The 20,698-nt window shown below is 37.3% G+C and overlaps 1 protein-coding gene across 6 annotated transcripts in view; it reads right to left on the bottom strand.

Moving 5' to 3' along the window:
- CCSER1 (coiled-coil serine rich protein 1) overlaps positions 1 to 20,698 on the bottom strand; it is a 1,227,777-nt gene that overhangs the window by 650,002 nt on the left and 557,077 nt on the right. The window contains exon 9 of one of the 6 annotated variants that reach the window (XM_045183763.3): positions 6,833 to 7,239. The exons of the other annotated variants lie outside the window; for them this stretch is intronic. Coding sequence (XP_045039698.2) covers positions 7,183 to 7,239 — 57 coding nt within the window. The 3' untranslated portion in view covers positions 6,833 to 7,182. Of the gene's footprint in view, positions 1 to 6,832; positions 7,240 to 20,698 lie in introns of those variants that run through there. 6 annotated transcript variants of the gene reach the window in all.

Here is a 20,698-nt window from a genome sequence, read left to right as displayed (position 1 = left end):
GTCACATACCTATTGGCTGAGGTGGGCAGATGTCAATAATAAACATATAGATAGGTAAACAATACTGTGTGTTAGAACGTAATAAATGCTGTGGAATAGAGAGAGCTGAGTAGTGGGAAAAGAGCATATGATGTGGGAGCCATTTTAAACTGGGCAGAACAGGGGAATTTGAGAAAGTAACATTTGAATAAATTTTTGAAGGACAGGAAGTAGTAACTACATGAATAGGTTGAAGAATCTCATGGTCTGAGAAGGCAGCAAAGGCAAATAACTTAAAGGAAGGAGTACACTCTGTGCGTTCAAGAAAGGCTAAGGAGACTGATTGGAAGAATAAATGAGGAGAAGGTAGTTCTAACAATAAGGATTGTCTTCAATGGTACCAATATTTGTTATTGCCAGTAATTGCTGTAAAATATGAGCTAAGAGATTATTTTTATTATGCATGGCTAAGCAAGTATAATTTAAGAACTCTGAAGTCTCATGTTAATTTAGTAATATCCAGTTGCTACATATATCTCAATATACATTATATATTACTGGAAAGGAGACTGGAATAGTGAAATGATTTATAACAATATCTTGGAGAACATCTAAATGCAATAATATATGAAGTCATGAAGGGCTTGAAAAATTCACAAAATCTTGAAAGGTTTGGCTAGGGTTCAAGAGTACTGAACACATTAAAGAATACATTTTATATTATTACCTCTGAGATCCAAGAGACTAAGCAATGTTATTAGACTCATCAGGTAGCTTTCCTGATGGATTGCAGAAATAATTATAGAATGAAAAAAATGTAAAACATAGAGAAATATAATCTGTATATTCCTGAAATAAATTCTTATTGTCAAGAAAATTTAAAAGATTTGTTTTAAAAATGATTTAGTATTAACTGACTTGGCTAGATACAGAATGAAGGGCATATAGAGAAAACAGCAAAAAGATGGAGGAATGGACAAAAAAGTATAAAGAATGATTTTATGTTGGGTAAAATAAAATAGGAAAAAAGTTCCATATTCCATCATTAAAGATAAAGTCCTCTAGAAAATATTTTAATGATGAGAGAGAAAAAGAATAATTTTTAAATGGGAAAAACTACCAATAGACTTCTGTTCTCAAGATGGAGGCATAACACCGCTCACCTCCTCACACAACCACATCAAAATTACAATTAAATTATACAACAACAAACATTCAAAACCATCAGACACCAAGCTGAATGGAAGTCCGATAACTACAGAATTAAAGAAACCACATCCATCCAGACTGGTAGAAGGAATGGAGATACAGAATGGGTTGGACCCACATCCACGTGTGGTGGATAAAAATCTGGAAGGGATATCTTAGGAGCAAGGAATCCAAGCCCTACATCAGCTACCTCAGCCCAGGGTCCCAGTGCCAGGAAGGGTAAGTCCCCATAACTTCTGGCTGCAAAACCAGCCAGGACTGAGTCAGTAGAAGAAACTTCTGGAGTCCCAAGCAGTTCCTCCTAAAGAGCCCACACACACACTTTCTCAGACTCACTCCCTCTGAGCTGCAGTACTGAGGTAGCAGCTTGAAATGCAATAGTGGCATAAAGGGGGAAACTAAAGTGTCTGGCATCGAGGTGTGAGCTGGAGGCAGCTTTCTCTCAGACAGAAAGGTAGGAGAAGGCCAATGACTCTTTTCTGAAGCCCCCTCTACAAAGAGCCACAGAGCCGGCAGGCTGGTACCATATCTGAGACTCCACCAACCTGGCTAACACTGTTAACCCTGTCCTGGAGATACCCAGAGACTTCTTCCCACCATACTTATGGGCCCACCCAAGCTGCTTTTTCATATGAATGGCTTGTCTTGGGTCATGCTTCACAGCTTCATAATTCCTCTCAAATCAGCAACAGCCAACCTCAGTGAGCCCTGAGACTCAGTAACTCTTGCTAAGTGGCCCCAGCCTGACACCAGCAGCAACCAGCCTAGATTCATGGCTTGGCTTTGCCTGGGAATCTCCAACACCAGCACAAGTAGCAGCCAGCTCAAATTGCTTTGTAGCTCAGGCAGGGTGGCCCTGGGCAAAACACAGGAGGGGGCTTGGCCTGTACCACCTGGGAAACCCCAGAGCCTGTGCACCCAGAGGACAGCTATAGACTATGTTGGAGCACTACCTCCCTACCCCTGCACAGCCGATCCTCCACAGAGGGTGGAGGATGGTGGTCAGTGGTCACAACCAGTCCTTGAAGCTGACTGGCCTGGGTATATCCCTCCTATTGACCTGCCAACAATAATCAAAGTTCAAATACAAGAGGAAGGTGTATTCAACCCACATGAAAAGTACACCTTGAACACCCAGATTGGGTGTTAGGGGAGGCTGTGCTACTGGACCCTATAAGACTTCTACTCCATTAGGCCATGCTCCCAAGACAGGGAGTCATAGCAACTCTATGTCATACATAGAAACAAACACAGGGAGGCTGCCAAAATGAGGAGACAAAGAAACATGGCTGAAATGAAAGAACAGATCAAAACTCCAGAAAAAGAACTAAACAAAATGGAGATAAGCAATCTATCAGATGCAGAGTTCAAAACACTGGTTATAAGGATTATCAAGGAACTTAGTGAGGACCTCGACAACATAAAAAAGATCTAGTCAGAAATGAAGGGTACAGTAATTGAAATGAAGAAGAATTTACAGGGAAACAGTAGAGTGGATGAAGCTAGGAATCAAATCAATGATATGGAACATGAGGAACCAAAGATGGCCAGTCAGAACAAGTAGAAAAAGTAATCCAAAAAAATGAGGGTAGTAAGCAGACTCTGGGAAAATTTCAAGCATGCCAACATTTGCATCATAGGGGTGCCAGAAGGAGAAGAGAAAGAGCAAGAAATTGGAAATCTATTTGAAAAAATAATGAAAGAAAAATTCCCTAATTTGGTGAAGGAAATAGACATGCAAGTCCAGGGAGCACAAAGAGTCCCAAAAAAGATGAATGCACAAAGGCCCACTCCAAGACACATCATAATTAAAATGCCAAAGGTAAAGATAAAGAGAGAATCTTAAAAAGAGCAAGAGAAAAGCAGTTAGTTACCTACAGGGGAGTTCTCATAAGACTTCAGCTATTTTTCAAAAGAAACTGCAGGGTAGAAGGGACTGACAAGAAATATTCAAAGTCATGAAAACCAGGAACCTAGAGCCAAGACTGCTCTACCAGCAAAGATATCATTTGGAATCAAAGGGCAGATAAAGAGCTTTCCAGACAAGAAAAAAACAAAAGTTCATCATCACCAAACCATTATTAAATAAAATGTTAAAAGGATTATGAAAAAGATCAAAACTATGAACAATAAAATGACAGTAAATGCATATCTATCAATAATTGAATCTAAAAACCAAAAAAGCAAACAAGAAGAACAGAGACAGGAGCATGGACATGTAGAGTGTTTTGATGGTTGCCAGATGGGAGGGGTGTGGGGGGATGGGTGAGGAGGTGAGGGGATTAAGAAGTACAAGTAGGTAGTTACAGAATAGCCATGGGGATGTAAAGTATGGTATAGGCACTGGACCAGCCAAAGAAGTTATACGCATGACCCATGGACATGAACAACGGTGGGGGGATTGCCTGAGGGAGTGGGAGATGCTGGGTGGAGGGGGGCAAAGGGGGAAAAATTGGGACAGTTGTAAGAGCATAATCAATACAATATAATTTTAAAAACAAAATAAGGAATAGATCAAATTTTAAAATAATAATCTAAACTATTAAATGACATGAAAAACTGAAAAATGAATGTAGGTTAGTAACACTTTATATTTGAAAAGTGCTTTAGACAGTCTCAGAGGCAACACTGTTAAAAAGTCTGACTCAGTTTATTACCGATTTCTCCTGTAGACAAACTTTAATGCAGCAGATCAAAGAACACCTGGAAATCTGTCGGTAGCCAATTTCCTGGAGCCAGAGGGGAACCACTCTGACGGCATATAGCCATATTGCTATGAGCACACTTTTTTTAATGAGTCATTTAATTGACACTAGAGCTGTATGAAGTAGATACTATTATTACCTCTGTACCACAGATGAGAAAATGAGAAAATAGGATATTATATAATTTGCCAAAGGTCATACAAATAATAAATGCTAGAAAATTGAACCTTAAACTGTTCAGTGCAGCTCCAGAAAAAAAAAAAAACACACTTAATTTTTAACCTATGCTGACTTTTAAAAGATGCCATTGTAGGGGTTCAGAAAGAGCCAGCCCAAGATGTGCCTCAAAGGCATGCAGATTAGTTTAAGCTAAAGGCAAAACAGACCATCCAGGCTCGAGAGAAACTTCTGTTTGTCCCCCACCTCCTTAAATAGCTAGAAGAATTTAAAGTAGAAGCTTGGCCCATGCTAAATGTTAAAACCAGAAATGATTTTAACATAGCTAGCATCACGGTAGTGCAAACCAACAATTACTGAATAGGCGCTCTCCCTACAATGACCTCTGAAGCCCCGAGCCACCCTACCTCATCCGTAGCTCAGAATGTCTTACACACCCATTGTCCCTTTCTGCCTCTGAACCCCTCAAATGTGTGGGATTAAATTTGATTATTCTCCCTTGTTAATCTGTCTCATGCCCAGCCCAAAGAACCTTGAGGTAGAGGAAAGTTGTTTCTCCCCTGCACTTCTACCCCCGTTAACTTATGAAGTCTATAGAAATAGTCTTCATATATTCAATCAACATAACATGTTATTCTTACTTCAGTGTGTCATATTTCTTCTTAAGACATAAGGAATTTCATAGCCTATTGAGCAGAAGTCTCCTCATACATATCTTTTGGGTATTGTTTAAAGTGAGCATGTAATTTATTATGAAAACTGTTAACATTTTTGAACATGTGAAGGGTGACTATCAATAATTAGGACAAAATGGCATTGTGACCAGACACCTTTGGCAAAGCAGAATGTATTCACATTAGATGTGGGGTTCTCTGTATGACTGACTCATTCCCTTTGGCATCGATTCCCTAAGGATCCCTTTCCTTACCCTATCAGGAGGCAGTGTCCCCGGTGGCTACCTCTATTCTGTGGGGGCTATTTTCCTTGATGTTGAGCCCATTTTCTGTGATTTCCTATTTCATTTTTCTGCTGGTTCTCTTCGATGATCAGACACCTTAAACCAGTTCCCACAGTCTATTCCCTGTAGATCCAAAGCATGCCCCACTGAGCACCCCCGAGTTCCTCCTCCTTCCCTTTCAGACTTAATTGCTTACCTAAAACAGACTGGTTTCCTGTACGATCCAGATGTTAGTTCATCACGGGGGTCATTGGTTCTGCACCTACTTTTCCTCCATGTTCCTCCTAGTTTCCTATTTATTCCTCCAATCCCAGAGAAAACCAGTTGAACCCAAACAGGCAAGGAGATGGCTCCACTCAGCCATGAAGCTAAGCCAGGCAAGGATCAGAGACTCTGCATGCAAAAACAAACCCCCCACACTCCCTGTAGAACTTGTTCCTGGCAGAGGAAAAATAACAAGAATTTTAATAACACTATTAACTTAACTACTGATAACTGTTTTAAAACAGAAGAATATTTATAATTTCGCTTTCAAATTACAGCTTGTTTAAAGGTGTTTCAAATAAGAAGCTGGTGAGAAGAAATAAGCTGTGTAGACTAATAAATTAGTCCAACAAAGGCCAGTGGGGTGAAGGAATTAACATTTACTAAGTGAGTACTCACTAAGGCCAAGCACTATCTTTTAAAGGGCAAAAGAGAGAGAAAGCATTAAACAGGTTAGTAATCAGGAGAGAGGAAATGCAAAGGGGACAGCAAAGACATGTAAATTACACAAGAAGTTCCTTTTTGTGATCACTGCCTAAATTCTTGTTCATTGGGCAAGTCTTAGGAATTAGTGGCCAAGAGAAACCACATTCTTTCCACTTAAAGTTTTGGTTATTGTGGGGATGAATGGGAGGCAGATACATTTCCAGAGCACCAGAACAACCCTCAAAATATGCATAATGAAGTTTCTACTTGATTTATAGTGTAATAAAATTCAATGAGCTTTTAAAATTCTACAGAGTAGCCTGAAACCTTGGCAAAGGAGAAAATTGAGATCATAAGTAGTTCTAACACAAAATGCATCCTGACCTAGACCACGTCAGGGAATATATGCAGAACTATTTTTTTCATTAAGCATTGATTTTTATTTTTGCTCCCATCCTGACCCTCAAACACAAACCTGATTTTCTGTCATAGGAATGAGTTAGCTAAGTTACAAACCATCATTTTGATAATGAAGGTTATTTTTGAGAAGGCATGTCATTTTGTTTCTGCATTAGCTAGGGAGGATTTTAAACACTGATCTTATCCATGTGAAAAATTGCCATTTTAAAACAGCTAGGTCGCCCCTGCCAGAGGAACTGCCTTGCACATCTTATTCCTCAAACCTTTGGGATGTTTGAACTTGGCAAGATAACTTTTGGACTGAGCCACAGCAACCTTGTCTTTCCAACAACTGTTTGCAAAACTCACAGGAAGGCAGACATCTCGACTATCAAAGGACTAAAGTTAAAGACATTCTTTAGAGTTAGCATCACCCCTTAATCAGAACACTGAGTTTCTACCCGCATCAGTGCTTTCCAAATAGCTACTCTTTCTTTTTTTAAATCTCAAATAAACACTTGTTGCCTGTCACTTTGGCCTTCAATTTTTAGGTTAACATCTTCCAAAGGGGAGGAAAAATACCATTTAGTGACAACTGACTAGCTGCTGACTCACTCTCTCTAGGATTCAGGTAAAAGTCTCCATAGGGACACGTCAGAGGTACGCTGTTTTAGAGCTGCGAGGAATCAGGTTAATCTGCCTAATTTATGTAACAGTTGCAAGGTAGCATGCTACTCACTATCTGTCATTTTTAGTTTATTCAGGGGATTGAAAAAAAATTCTGCTTTCCTTTAACCCAGACGTCATTTTACCAATTGAAAAAAAAGAAAAATGACTTCTTGATGAGAAATGCCACTACTGCCATTGAAAGTCAGAGCGATTTGGACGCAGAGTTTCAATATATCTTTTTTTAAACTATGAGTGCCATTTCATACAATGGTATCCCTTTGTTGATCTGCTTTAAGCCTTATACATAAGCACTTAGTCAGTGAAGACATTAAATAGACCAGCTGTGAAACATTTTGAATACTGGCATCTTAAATTATTTTTTAAGCTCATAAAACCTTACCCGTGAGTTTGCTGGAATTTAGAGCTGTCTACTTCCTTCGGTTCACCAGATACCTAGTAGGAAGATGTAATCACAAAGCTAGAAAACGGTGAAACACTCCAGGACAGATGTCTTAGGCTAATCATAACACAGAAAATTTGTTCAAGGATTTGAGCACACAGCACTTCATAAATAGTATGGCTGCCAATTTTTTTAAATGAAGATTATGTATTTTCCACGGGAAATTAATGTCAAAGTCAACCTATTTTGTAAGAGAAAATGGTTATTTTGTCTCCTTTCTAAATCTAAATCAAGATAAAGCCTTTCTCCCCATTCTTCACCTGTACACATTTAATATTAGATATTGGTGAAGCTGAGGCAGGAGAGAGTCAGGAAGGAGAAAACTCAGGGGGTGCCCCAGGGCTAAGATAAAGGACATTGATACAGGACAGAGACCTGTTCTATGACCGGTTGTCCCCGCTTTCTGGAAAAACACTGAATCGTGGTGAATCATGAATGCACCTGCACAAAAGATTCTATACGACCCCTGCTTCATTATAATAGCATTATAATAAATTAACATTGTGCTACCCCCTTCTCTGGTGGCCAATCAAGGAAAATCATGGGAGACCACATGTACAGTAGCTTCAAAGTAATATAACTACTTGTACATGCACAATAAAAGCCCACCAAAACTATCTAGGAAATATCTACCCTATCTATGGGAATAGAATCTCTCCAGCCCCTGAGGTCAATCTCTGCTCGGTATTGGCCCTCTCCCATGTTCTGTGGAGTGTACTATTGCTTAATAAATCTGCTCTCCCTCTTTCTGCTACAAACCGTGTGTTTGGTTCAATTCTTTGTCCGCAATCACCAAGAACCTGGTTACCTGTGCCCACCTATGACAATATGTTAACATTTATCCTCAGTGTGATAGTATTTGGAGGTGGGACCTTTGGGAGGTAATTAATTCAGCAGTGTAGAGCCCTTAGAAATGAGATTTTTAACAAGAGGTCAGAGAGCTCGCTTGCTCACCCCCTGTCATGTGAGGATACAACTACAAGTCAAGAGTCTGCAACCTGGAAGAGACCCCTTACCCGACTGTCACCATGCAGGCATCCAGACCTTGAATGATCAGCTTCCAGAAATGTGAGAAATAATGCTTGTGGTTTATAAGCCACACACCCAGTCTATGGTATTTTGTCCAAATAAGACCTAGGACACACGGAGGACACAGGCACGTGCTGCCCTATCCCATGTTTAGATTTCAGTTGTTTCAGAACCGGTAGTTGGAAGCTGTATGAAAAGTTCAGTCACTTTATTTACTTAAATATGCTTTGTTTACTTAAATTTATGTTTATATATGTGTTTGATAAACTGATATTTTTGGTATGTTATAAGCTTTACCAAAATGCATCATTATGTGATATTAATTGCTTATATCTGCATTTTTTAGATTCGTATCTCGATTATAGGTTCTTTCTTGGATAAAGATCATAATGTCTCTTAAAGCAATCAGCAATGTAGCAGACACACAAAACACTCGACAGTTCACAGGTTAAAAATGATTGGGCATTTCATGAAAATTAAATCCAAATGTGTATCTAATGGCAGAAAATAGTTCACTTAATACAATACTTCAATAATTGATTTGGATTATTGGATAACTAAATAAATTGGAAAACTAAAATATTTTTAAATTACACAAGAAAGTGTACAGTGTCAGTTGTATTCTAATGAAAATACTCCATGAGACACTGTTAACTAAAAAAATATACAGTGATTTTCTTAATTTTAAAAATATATTAACTAATATATTTTTTCTATATGGATATAAACAGTCTATACACTCTATATTAAAATTAACAAATCTTTATTTAAACTTTAGGAGACAAAAGTGATTAGACTGCATGCCAAGAACTCTAGGAATGATTGAGAGAGGGCCAGGGAGGGAAAGGGGATCCAAGTAGCAAGGCTTGTGAGTTGAGAAGGCTCAGCAGAATGTGTGTCTGCTCATCCATATTGAGTTATAAACAAATCTTTTCTACAGTGCCTTACATTTGACTAGTAATCCTTCATCAGGATGATAGGTCCAAAGGTTAGCTTGATCTAAATTTCTGTGGCATGTGTCTATCTGTTCATCAGTATCCAAAAGGTAAGAAAATATATGTATCTATCTGTTCATCAATATCCAAAAGGTAAGAAAATATATGTATGGATGAGGACGATCCATTTGTTGATTCCTCGAGTGCTCTCTTCTAGTTTCAGGAGTGGGGCAGGGTGAATAGACATTCATATAGGTTACACTATTTTAAAATCATGACTTGGTTGAAGATGGAGGAAGACTAACTGGAAGCTACACTAACCTCCTCCCAGGACCAATCTGGAATTACAACAGAATTGTAGAGAAATCACCCAGAATAACCAACTGAACACTAGCAGGAGAGAAGCCTTACAACCATGGACAGACAGGAGAAAACACTTCAGCACAATGTGACTGGTAGGGAATGCAGAGGAGGCTCAAGAGGGCTTGCTGGGCTCCCATGGGTGGCAGCTGAAGTGCCAGAGGGATATTTCAGCAGCCAGGGACTCCCCCTGAGAAGTGTGTGGTCTAAACTGCAAGCGGAGCTCCCCAGCCTCCTGCACCAGAGGTGGAAAGGGACCCAGATAACATCCAGCTGTGAAAAGCATCATGGTTTCTGTCTGCCAGAGAGAGATGACTAAAGACACAGAAAGCCTCTTAAAGGGCCAAAGTACAAAATTTCATTTGTAGCCACTTGCCCAGGGTGTCAGCAAAGGAGGGCAGAATGGATAGGAGATGCTTGAGGAGAGTCTGGGGTTGTGTGTTCTGGGGAGAAAACTGAAGGAACTGCAGCCAGGGTCCCTGTGCTGAGTCATTACCCATACTGCAGGAGTCATTACTCTCAGGGAGAGCACTCCTCTCTGAATGGCATCAGCCTAAGGGGGAGTAATGCCCACAGGAATTACTCTGCCTCTACCCTGTGGTGCCTAGCCCAGGCTGCTGATTACAGCTTCATTAGATTAGTAACGGATCAGTTTAGGAGTGGATGTGTTTAGCAACTAAGGTGGAAAATACAAAGCAGCCAAAATAAGAAGACAAAGAAACAAATGAAAAAGAAAGTGAACCTTCTAGAAGAACTAGACAAAATGGAGGCAAGATATTTATCAGACAGATAATTTAAAATAATGATTATAAGGATACTCAACAACATGGGAAAAGACAGAGAAACAATAAAAAAGGACGAGTCAGAAATAAAGAATGCACTATCTGAAATAAATAATACACTGAAAGGAATGAACAGTAGGTTTGATGAAGCAGAGAAGAGAATCAGTGTTTTGGAAGACAAGGAAGAAAAATAAAATCCCAGGCAGAGCAGCAAAAAGTAAAAAGAATTTTAAAAAATGAGGAGGGCTTACGAAACATTTTGGACAATAATGAAACATAACAAACTCCACATCATGGAAATGCCACTAGAAGAGAATGAGCAAGGGATTGAGAACCTATTAAAAAAATAATAAAAGACTGAACCATTTCCTTAATATGGTGAAGGAAAAAGTCACACTAGTCCATGAAGTTCAGAGAGTCCCAAACAAGTTGGACCCAAAGAGGCCTACAATGAGACACATCATAATGAAAATGACCAGGCTTAAACACAAGGAGAGATAAAAGCCATAGGAGAAAAGCAGGAAGTTACCTACAAGGGAGCAGAGATTAAACTGGCATCTGATTACTCAACAGAAACACTTCAAGCCAGAAAGGAGTGGCATGAAATATTCAAGGTGATGAAAAGCAAGGACCTATAACCAAGGCTACTTTACCCAGCAAGGGTATCATTTAAAACTGAAGGAGAAATAAGTAGCTACCCAGACAAGAAAAAGCTAAAAGAGTTTGTGAACACCAAACCAGTACTGCAACAAATGTTAAAGGGCTTGCTTTAAGAAAAAGAAAAAGAAAACAAACAAACAAACAAAAAGCAGAGGAAAACAGTCTAACAATAAAATGGCACTACATGCATATCTATCAATAATCACCTTAAAAGTAAATGACTTACATGTTCCAACCAAAAGACAGAGGGAAGATTAATGGATAAGAAAACAAGACCCAAATATATGGTGCCTTCAAAAGACCCATCTCAGATTGGAATATACACATAGGCTACAAATAAAGGGTTGGAAGAAATATTTCATGCAAACCGAAAAGAAAAATAAGCTGCAGTAGCAGTACTTATATACAACAAAATAGACTTTATAACCAAAGCTATAGTAAGAGACAAAGAAGGACACTACAAAATGATAAAAGGAAACATCCAATAACAGGATATAATCCTAGTAAACATTTACACACTCAACATAGGAACATGTAAATACATAAAACAAATCTTAATGGACATAAAGGGAGACTTCAACAGACATACAGTCATAGTTGGGGATTTTAACACTTCATTGACTTCAAAAGATAGATCTTCCAGTCAGAAAATCAGCAAGGAGACAGTGGCCTTAAACAACACACTGGATCAAATGGACTTAATTGATACCTTTAGAGCATTTCACCGCAAAGCAGCAGAATATACAAACTTTTCAAGTGCTCATAGAACATTTTCTAGGATAGAGCACATGTTAGGGCACAAAACAAGTCACAGTAAATTTCAGAAGACTGAAATCATGTCAAGCATATTCTCTCATCACAATGCTATGAAACTAGAAATCAATCACAAGAACACTGACAAACATATAAAGACCTGGAAGCTAAATAACATGTTATTGAACAATAAATAGGTTAACGAGACCAAGGAAGAAATCAAAAGATACCTTGGAACAAATGAAAATGAGGACACAACAAGCCAGAATATATGGGATACTGGGAAAGCAATCCTAAGTGGGAGATTCATACCATTATAGGCATATCTCAAAAAAAAAAAAAAAAAAGAAAAGACAAAGCTCAAATAAATGACCTAACTTCACACATAAAGGAACATGAAAAAGAAAAACAAACAAACCCCGGCACACAACTGTAATTGAATCACAATAAAAAATTAAAATTAAAAAAACAAACTGAAGTAAGTAGAAGGATTGGAAATAATAAATAAAATAAAATATATAAATAAATAAATAAAATTGAGTCTAAAAAAGTATACAAAAGATTAATGAATGAATCCAAGAGCTAGTTCTTTCAAAAGATCAACAAGGTAGATAAACTTTAACCAGACTCATCAAGGAAAAAAGAGGAAGGACCCAAATAAATAAAATTAGAAGTGAAAGAAGAGAACTAACAACTTACCCAAAAGAAATACACAGGATTGTAAGAAAATATTAGGAACAGCAATCAGACAAGAAGAAGAAATACAAGACCCCCAAACTGGAAATGAAGAAGTAAAACTATCTTTATTTGCAGATAAAATGATACTGTACATAGAGAACACAAAGATTCCACCAAGAAACTACTAGATCTGACAAATACATTCATCAAGTAGAAGGATACAACATTAATATTCATAAATCAGTTGCATTTTTCTATGCCAATAACAAACTAAACAGAAAGAGAAATTAAGAAAGTGATCCCATTCACAATTGCTTCAAAAGAATAAAATACCTAGGAATAAACCTAAGCAAGGATGTAAAAGACCTGTACTCAGAAAATTATAAGACACTGAAGAAAAATTGATGAAGATAAAAATAGTGGAAGCACATATCATGTTCATACCATGTTCAGGAAGAGTTAACATCATTAAAATGTGCACACTCCCCAAAGCAATCTATAGATGCAATGCAATTCCTACCAAGACTCCAATGATGTATTTCACAAAACTAGAACGAATATTGCAAAAGTTTATAAGGAACCATAAAATGCCCTACATAACAACAGCTATCCTGAAAAATAGCAAAGTTGGAGGAATCACGTTACCTAATATGAAACTATACTATAAGGCCATAGTAATCAAAACAGCCTGGTACTGGTATAAAAAGACACATAGATCAATGGAACAGAATAAAAAGACCAGAAATAAACCATACCTTTATAGTCAATTAATATTCAACAGAGGAAGCAAGCACATACAATGGGCTAAACATTGTTTAGTCAATAAATGGTGTTAGGGAAATTGGACAGATACTCGCAGAAAAATGAAACTACACCACCTTCTTACACCACGCACAAGAATAAATTCAAAATAGATCAAAGACTTAAATGTTAGATCAAAAATCATGAAAATCCTAGAAGAAAATATAGGCAGCAAAACCTCAGACATTGTTCATAGTAATTTTTTATCAGATATATTTCCCCAAGGAAGGGAAACAAAAGGAAAAAATTGATAAATGGGACTATATCAAACTAAAAAGTTTTTGCACAGCAAAGAAATCGTTAGCAACAACAAAAATACAACCCACAGAATGGAGAACATATTCGCTGATACATCTGATAAGAATCAATATCCAAAATTTATAGAGAACTTAGACAAAACTTAACACCAAAAAAACAAACAACCCAATTTAAAAGTGGGCAAAGGACCTGAATAGATACTTCTCCAAAGAGGACATACAGAGGATCGATAGACATATGAAAAGATGCTCAACATCCTCATCAAAGAAATGCAAATTAAAACCACAATGAAATACCTTTTCACACCTGTCAGAATGGCTGTCATCAATAAATCAACAAACAACAAGTGCTGGCGAGGATGTGGAGAAAGGGAAACCTTTTGCACTGTTGGTGGAATGCAGACTGGTGTAGTCACCGTGGGAAGCAGTAGAGATATCACAAAAATATTAAAAATGGATCTACCTTTTGACCCAGTGATCCCACTTCTGGGAATGTATCTGAAGGAACCCAAAACACTAATTTGAAAGATTATAAGCACCCCTGTGTTCATTGCAGCATTATTTACAATAGCCAAGATATGGAAGCAGCCCAAGAATCCATCAACAGATGAGTGGATAAAATAACTATGGGACATTTACATATTGGAATTCTACTTGGCTGTAAAAAAGAAGAAAATCTTACCCTTTGCAACAGTATAGGTGGCCCTGGAGAACACTATGCTAAGTGAAATAAGCCAGTCAGAGAAAGACAAATACCATATGATTTCACTATGTGGAATCTAATGAACTAAGTGAAATAACAAGCAAAACAGAGACAGACTCCTAGATGGAGAGCAGATGACAGCTAAGTTGCAGGGGACAGTTACAGGGTAAAGGGACTGAGCAGAAAGGAAAAAGGACTCATGAACATGGAAAACAGTGTGGAGATTGCTGGGGGCAGGGGGTGAAGTGGGTATAAGGGGATTAAGTGGTAATGAAGTAAATACAATAAAGATTAAATAAAAATAGTAAAAAATTAAATAATGGCTTGCTTAAAAAAAGAAACTCCACTTGTCATCTCTATATTTCCTAAAAATGATGTACCCAATAGTACGACAGTACCATATAATTTGCACGTATAAGAATATCAGAAGTCATGACAAGTCAGAGGAGAGTTCCCACTATCAGAATGCTGGGGTGGAGACCAGAACAGGAGTGTTTTTCCTTAATCATGAGACCACTTTAAGTCACATATGAAAGGCAGAGTTTCTATCATTGCATTCCAGGTTTCATTCAGGAAAGTGGAGTCATTAGAAAATTAAGAAGCATTTACCATTCTGTCCCAGACCGCGTGTTGCCTATAATAAAGCAAACATCTCACAATGGTACATGATTCTCTAGACTGCAGCAAAATTCTCCCAGATGTCTTTCATACAGTTAAAACAATCTGGTAACATCTATTTCAACTTGGCAAAATTAAAACCATATTCTATTTGGATATGTCTCTCGGAAAAGATTCAGTTTTCCTAAACTGCCATCTGTAATGAGAGTTCCAGGGGATGCTGAAAAAGCATTATCAATGATGTATAGAGAAAGAAAAGAAAATGTCTTGCAAGCAGATTTAAATAAAATATGCTCAGGGGGCAAACTGCATTTAGCAACACATGTGATTCTAAGCATATCCCTGAACTGGGATTACAGTCTTGCAGGCTCCAAGGCAATAATACTTAACAGCATAAGAGAAGCCTTAAACATGAAGAGTGGTTATGTCTAATACCATTGCATTTAGAAGTTCAAATATGAAGCTGTAATTCGTTGTCTTAGTTTGACAAAAAGGTAAAATCAAAGCCCCGAGAAAAGATTTTGTAGGTGCAAATGGCAAAAGTACTTTCAGTAAATATCAAAAGCAGTTAAAAAATTATATATCATGTTTAATATAGATACAGTTCTTACCTGCATTAGTAATAAACACCTGAAAACTATCTACTAATACTTGTAGAATGGAATTAACTATTTTCCTCTGTAATATAATTAGCCAAGGAATCTTAACAGTAAAAAGATTGCATTGAAATGATTAATTCAAGTAGCATCTAACACCAAAATGGTGTTTAGCATCAATACTTCATTCAGCTTACTGAAGTACTAGTATTTCTTACTCTGAGAATCATGCGTGAAATCCTAATGACTTTGAAAAGCTGATTGTCAGTGAGAAAATGAGGTCTGTGTAGAAGGTATCTAGCCATGTAACATGAAAAATAGAAACATTTATTGGAGAAAATACAAGAAACATTGCATACAGGACAATGATGCCTCAGTCCATTTCAGAGTAGGTACCTTGGGACCTCACATAGTCCTCCCAATTCCCATCAGCTGCCCTGTCGTATTTTCCTGAATATCATCGATAATCTGAAATCTCTTCCCTCTGAAAAATGATATTAATTTTGGGAAAGCCAGAGTGCCAAATCTGGGTTGTTAGGGGGACTAGAGTCCCCTGGGTGATTTAATGTTTCCCCAAAAATCTCTCTACAAGACGTGATGCACGAGTGGGCACATTGTCATGATGAAGCTGCCAATCACCAGTTGCCCATAGCTGCAGCCTTCTGAATCATCTGAATAGTTTCTCCAGAGGAATGTTCAAGCTTAATACAAAATTTGATGCAGTTTCATTGCTCTACTCACTCAGTCATTTTGAGTGTGACAGCCACACAGTACACAAGCTCACTGAATGGTGTCTACCGCCCCCACTGACCAGTGCAGTGAAGTCGTCATTGGTCACACATGTACATTCCAGCCCACTCTCCTTGGCTGCCAGGTTACATCAGTGTTGCACAGAGTGTTCTAGTTATAGTAACAATGGCTGGACTTTTTCTAGACAGACCTTGTACACAGTTTAACTTGGAGTTTACCCTAATTACTGATAAGCACCTGGTGAAATAGGCATGAGATTTCTATGAGCGCCAATTGAAAGGGATCTTAGAAAGAACTTCCTTTAAACTGGGAAAATATAGCACAATTAATTTAGAGGTGCATAGGTAACAAACTACAGGGTTCATCTCAGTTGCAGGATTAGGAACTTTTTTGCCTATTTAGAATACTACATTCATTTATTCATTAAATAAACAAATGGAATATCTTTATGATATTCCACAAATCCCTTATCATATCTTTTCTTATTGTCAAAGAAAAGGTACCAAGGAAGAGGCACAAGTAAAGGGTAATTAATAGTTTTCATAACTTAAGAGACTACTTTACACTGTGCTTGTGTAAAAAAGAGGGAACTAGCCCCTTTGGTTATAGGAAAAGTGCTAAATAATGAAAGATTATGCACTACAATTAGTGCATAACATCTTGTTCCCTCCAAGATGGAGTATAAATAGGTAAAATGTACTTGATTTAACAGTAGGTTTGGATCTTCTCACTCTTATACAGGAAGTGCATTCTTACAGTGTGCGTATTGAATATTTTATTTGTGGATGAACCCTATAAATAAGTTGCAATTTCACTGTTCCATAATACTTTGTTCGAGTGCATACCATTTGGTCCTTGAGGTAAAAATGTATAGAGCTGGGAAAGACTAGACCTGCCAGTGTCCTTTGGCATAAATTTATAATAATTAAATGCTTCTGATAAATTAGAGATATAAAAAATATTTGCAGATTTTGGAACAAAAGGAATAATGTTCACTTGCCTAATGACAGATATGACTTCTTTTTCAGAAAGCAGTATTTTTCTTCATACATCTCTGAAATGGTGCACCTGGACAACCGCACTTCACAGTAAGGGGAAGAATCATTTACTGGCGGGGGAGTCACCTCAAAGCAATGAACATGCTTGTTTAAGTTTTGTAGTTTTCTAAGACTCAGACAATGTTTTACACATTTGTAAACACTGAAGCTTCCTTTGTACATATATATTCCATTTGCTATAGCTTAGGACAAAAACTTATTGGGCCGGCCAACAAGTTTGTGTGTTTTTCCATAAAATAACACATTTTTAATTTTCACCAATAACTTTATTGATTTGGATATTTTGAGTATGTCAGCTATCTCCCATGCGCTATAACATTGATTGTTCTCAATTAATGTCTCAATTTGATTGCTATCAACTTCAACGGGTCCACCTGATGCTGGATCATCATCCTGCGAGAAATCTCCAGCACAAAACTTCACAGACCACTCTTGACAGGTTCGATCAGTCACAGCACCTTCTCCATACACTGCGCAAATCTTTTTCTGTGGTTCAATGTGTTTTTACCATTTATGAAATCATAAAGCATAATATGCCAAAAATGTTGCTTATTTTCTTCCACCTTCAATATTAAAGTGATATAGAAACACACAAAGTTTGATAAGTTTTTAAATATACGCTGATAGGACAGCTGTCACAATACAATCTAACAAAATTGTTTCAAATGAAGTTAAAGGCAACTAAATGCCACTAGAGCCACCTTACAGAGTGTCTGGCCAACCCAAATACCTCAAGCTGTGGCTTTAGGTATTTTATCAAGTGTCTGTCTCTATCTGTATCTATTACTCTAGCTGAACGTATGCCATTAAAATCAAGAATGTTCTATTCATTTGCAGCCATTTACAGTACAGACAGAAAACATATTACTAGTAAATACGTATTTGTACCACTGAATTGGAAAACAGTTAAACAGTAACACCTAACGCTTGTGGAAAAGGATGTCTTAATATTTACTCCAGTAATGTTAATTTTGAGAATATAAATAATTAGACATATATAATTTATTTGGTGTATAAGAAAAAATCAAGAGCACAAAATATATCATTATCATTTCAACTATATAATGGTGGGGTTGATACCTAAATATCTCAAAGAATTATGTTGGACTAACAGGAAAATGGGTAACATTTTTTTCTCTTCTGTCACTAGAAAACTTTCATAAAAATATGACAAAAATATAGTTTAAAATATATTTTACCAAACATTTGCTCAAGGTTATTACTGTGTGTAAGCAATACCCTCCATTAAAATATTCAAATAGTGAGACTTCTTTAAAAAGCATCAGTTTTTGTGGATACTGTGCGGGTTGTTTTCATAAAGTTGCAAGGATGAAATAAAGTCTTATTCATCCAGCCTTAGGTTCAATTACATCAGATGGATGACAGTAAACTTTCCAAGCGTCTGTCTGCCTTTTGCAACACACCGGGGATAACTCAAGCAAATTATGCAGCAGTGTGTCTTGAGCAGTGTACCAGGCATAGTGTCATCTTTCCAGCAGCTTGGCTATTTTTACTGTAACAAATATGTCTATTGTGACAAAGTTCATAGGAGGAAAAATACATAGACTCTCACCCATGGCAACATTATATACAGGAATTTTTCCTAAATGACAGATTGGAACAAGATATACTATGCAAGCCAAGATCTTAGTGCACCAAAGGACAGAGAACTATGAATAATACCCATTATTTTTAATTGAACTGATCAGATAAGCTGGGAAGTGAAAATAGGCAAACATATTTCCAATTGATTCTATCATATCTCCTCTCCTCCAAAATGCATATCCAGCCTGAAAAAGTCAGTCTTAATCAAAGACAAGGGACGTAGCCCTAAAGCATCCCTGTTTCTCATCTGCTGCTCGTTAGCTGACGGGAAAGTCCGCTCATCGTGCTGAATCTCAGTTTCCCTGTTTGCGACACTGAAAACAACAAAACCAACATAATTTACAGAATCGCTGGGAACAGTATGGAATGCAGGATGCATAAATGAGTAAGAACTAAAATAAAGAAAGGACAGTGGGCAGAAGCCCTTACATTGGACATCTCTTTATTACGTTAGGGTGAGATGTGTTTTACTCCTCTGCATTTCTTACTAAAAGTTATGTCCCCCTTTTAAAATATGTAGAGTTGCAAGCAGCCTAGTCTGCTCACAGACGGAGGACAACTGACAGGTGCGCACCTGAAAGGAAAGGAAGTGTGGGACAGCAGCCTCAAACCATGGAGCCTAGAAATATGGAATCAGGATAATCTTGGCTGGCAGGTGAATAAACCAAGAACTGTGAAATGTACTAGGAATTGAGAATTCAATAAAAAAGAAAATTGGCAATTATATCTGGAATGCTGTAAGAATGTTAAGGAGCTCTCATTTCAAAGCAACCGGAATCCACAACTTCCATAGCTTCAAAACCCCTATGACCACTGACTTGACGTGGTCTAATTTCTTTGTTCCTCTCAGCCTGACACTCCACCAGTCTGTGAATGCTACAGACAGTGAGAAGGGATTTAATTTAAGGAATATTACAGTAGAATATTTTTGTTTCTGCATAGCAAGGTCAAATTTAATTTATGTGAGAATAGATTCTTTGAATGACGTTGTGTAATTTCTTAATTTTGAGCAACTTATTTAACATCTGTAAGCCTCAACAACATTGACTATAACAAGAAAAATGTATGGCAGGGTGACGTGAGTTACATAAGCAAGTTGCCTAGCATAATACTGACACACAGTGTGGGATCTCATTTGCCTCATCAACTTCTCAGTCTTTAATACTTTTGCAAACACAGGTCATGAATCTTTGTCATTTAAAAATTATTTTTACTCTTCTACTTATACGAATGTTTAGCAGCAATTGTTCTTTTTCCTATATCATTAACTTCCTACCCACAGCTACTTTCTATTACTAATTTTTCAAATTGTAAACTATTTCTTCTAAAAATTATTTTTAAGAGAATGGCTAAATTATATAATTTCATCAGGCTTTTTTGTAAAAATGAGAAGCATACTAGACTACCACTACCTAATTTTTTTGAAAAATGCTTCATTGTTTTATTAATGCTGTTTCCTTTTTTAATTTCTAGAATATTTTAGATTTTAATCAATTTTAACTTTGCCCTTTCCTGTTTGCTTCTTTAATTTGTTTGATTCCTAGTCTTCAGATAATTTGATAGTTTTATTTTCCCCTCCATTTCTTTCATCACTGTTTACGGTGGCACTCACTTGATATTTAAGTTAACTGTTTCATGTTTCCACCCCGGTCTGTTTGGTCTCTGGAACTTTCTCCAGTAAATTATACACCAAAACCCATACTCCTTCTTCCCCCATTTCTTCCAATGTTGCATCTGCCAAATTATATAATTTAATAATGTGATATTATCTTTTTTATTATTTAAGGCTTCCTTAAATGTAGGACCAAGAACTATGATATGTATGAATTCTATTCATCCCTTCAAACATTCAGCAGTGGATGGGAAT

The sequence above is a fragment of the Desmodus rotundus genome, chromosome 4 (genome assembly GCF_022682495.2).
Source record: "Desmodus rotundus isolate HL8 chromosome 4, HLdesRot8A.1, whole genome shotgun sequence".
NCBI classification, from domain to species: domain Eukaryota; kingdom Metazoa; phylum Chordata; class Mammalia; order Chiroptera; family Phyllostomidae; genus Desmodus; species Desmodus rotundus.
The sequence above is the reverse complement of the archived record's forward strand: the minus strand, read 5'-3'. Positions and strand labels throughout refer to the sequence as shown.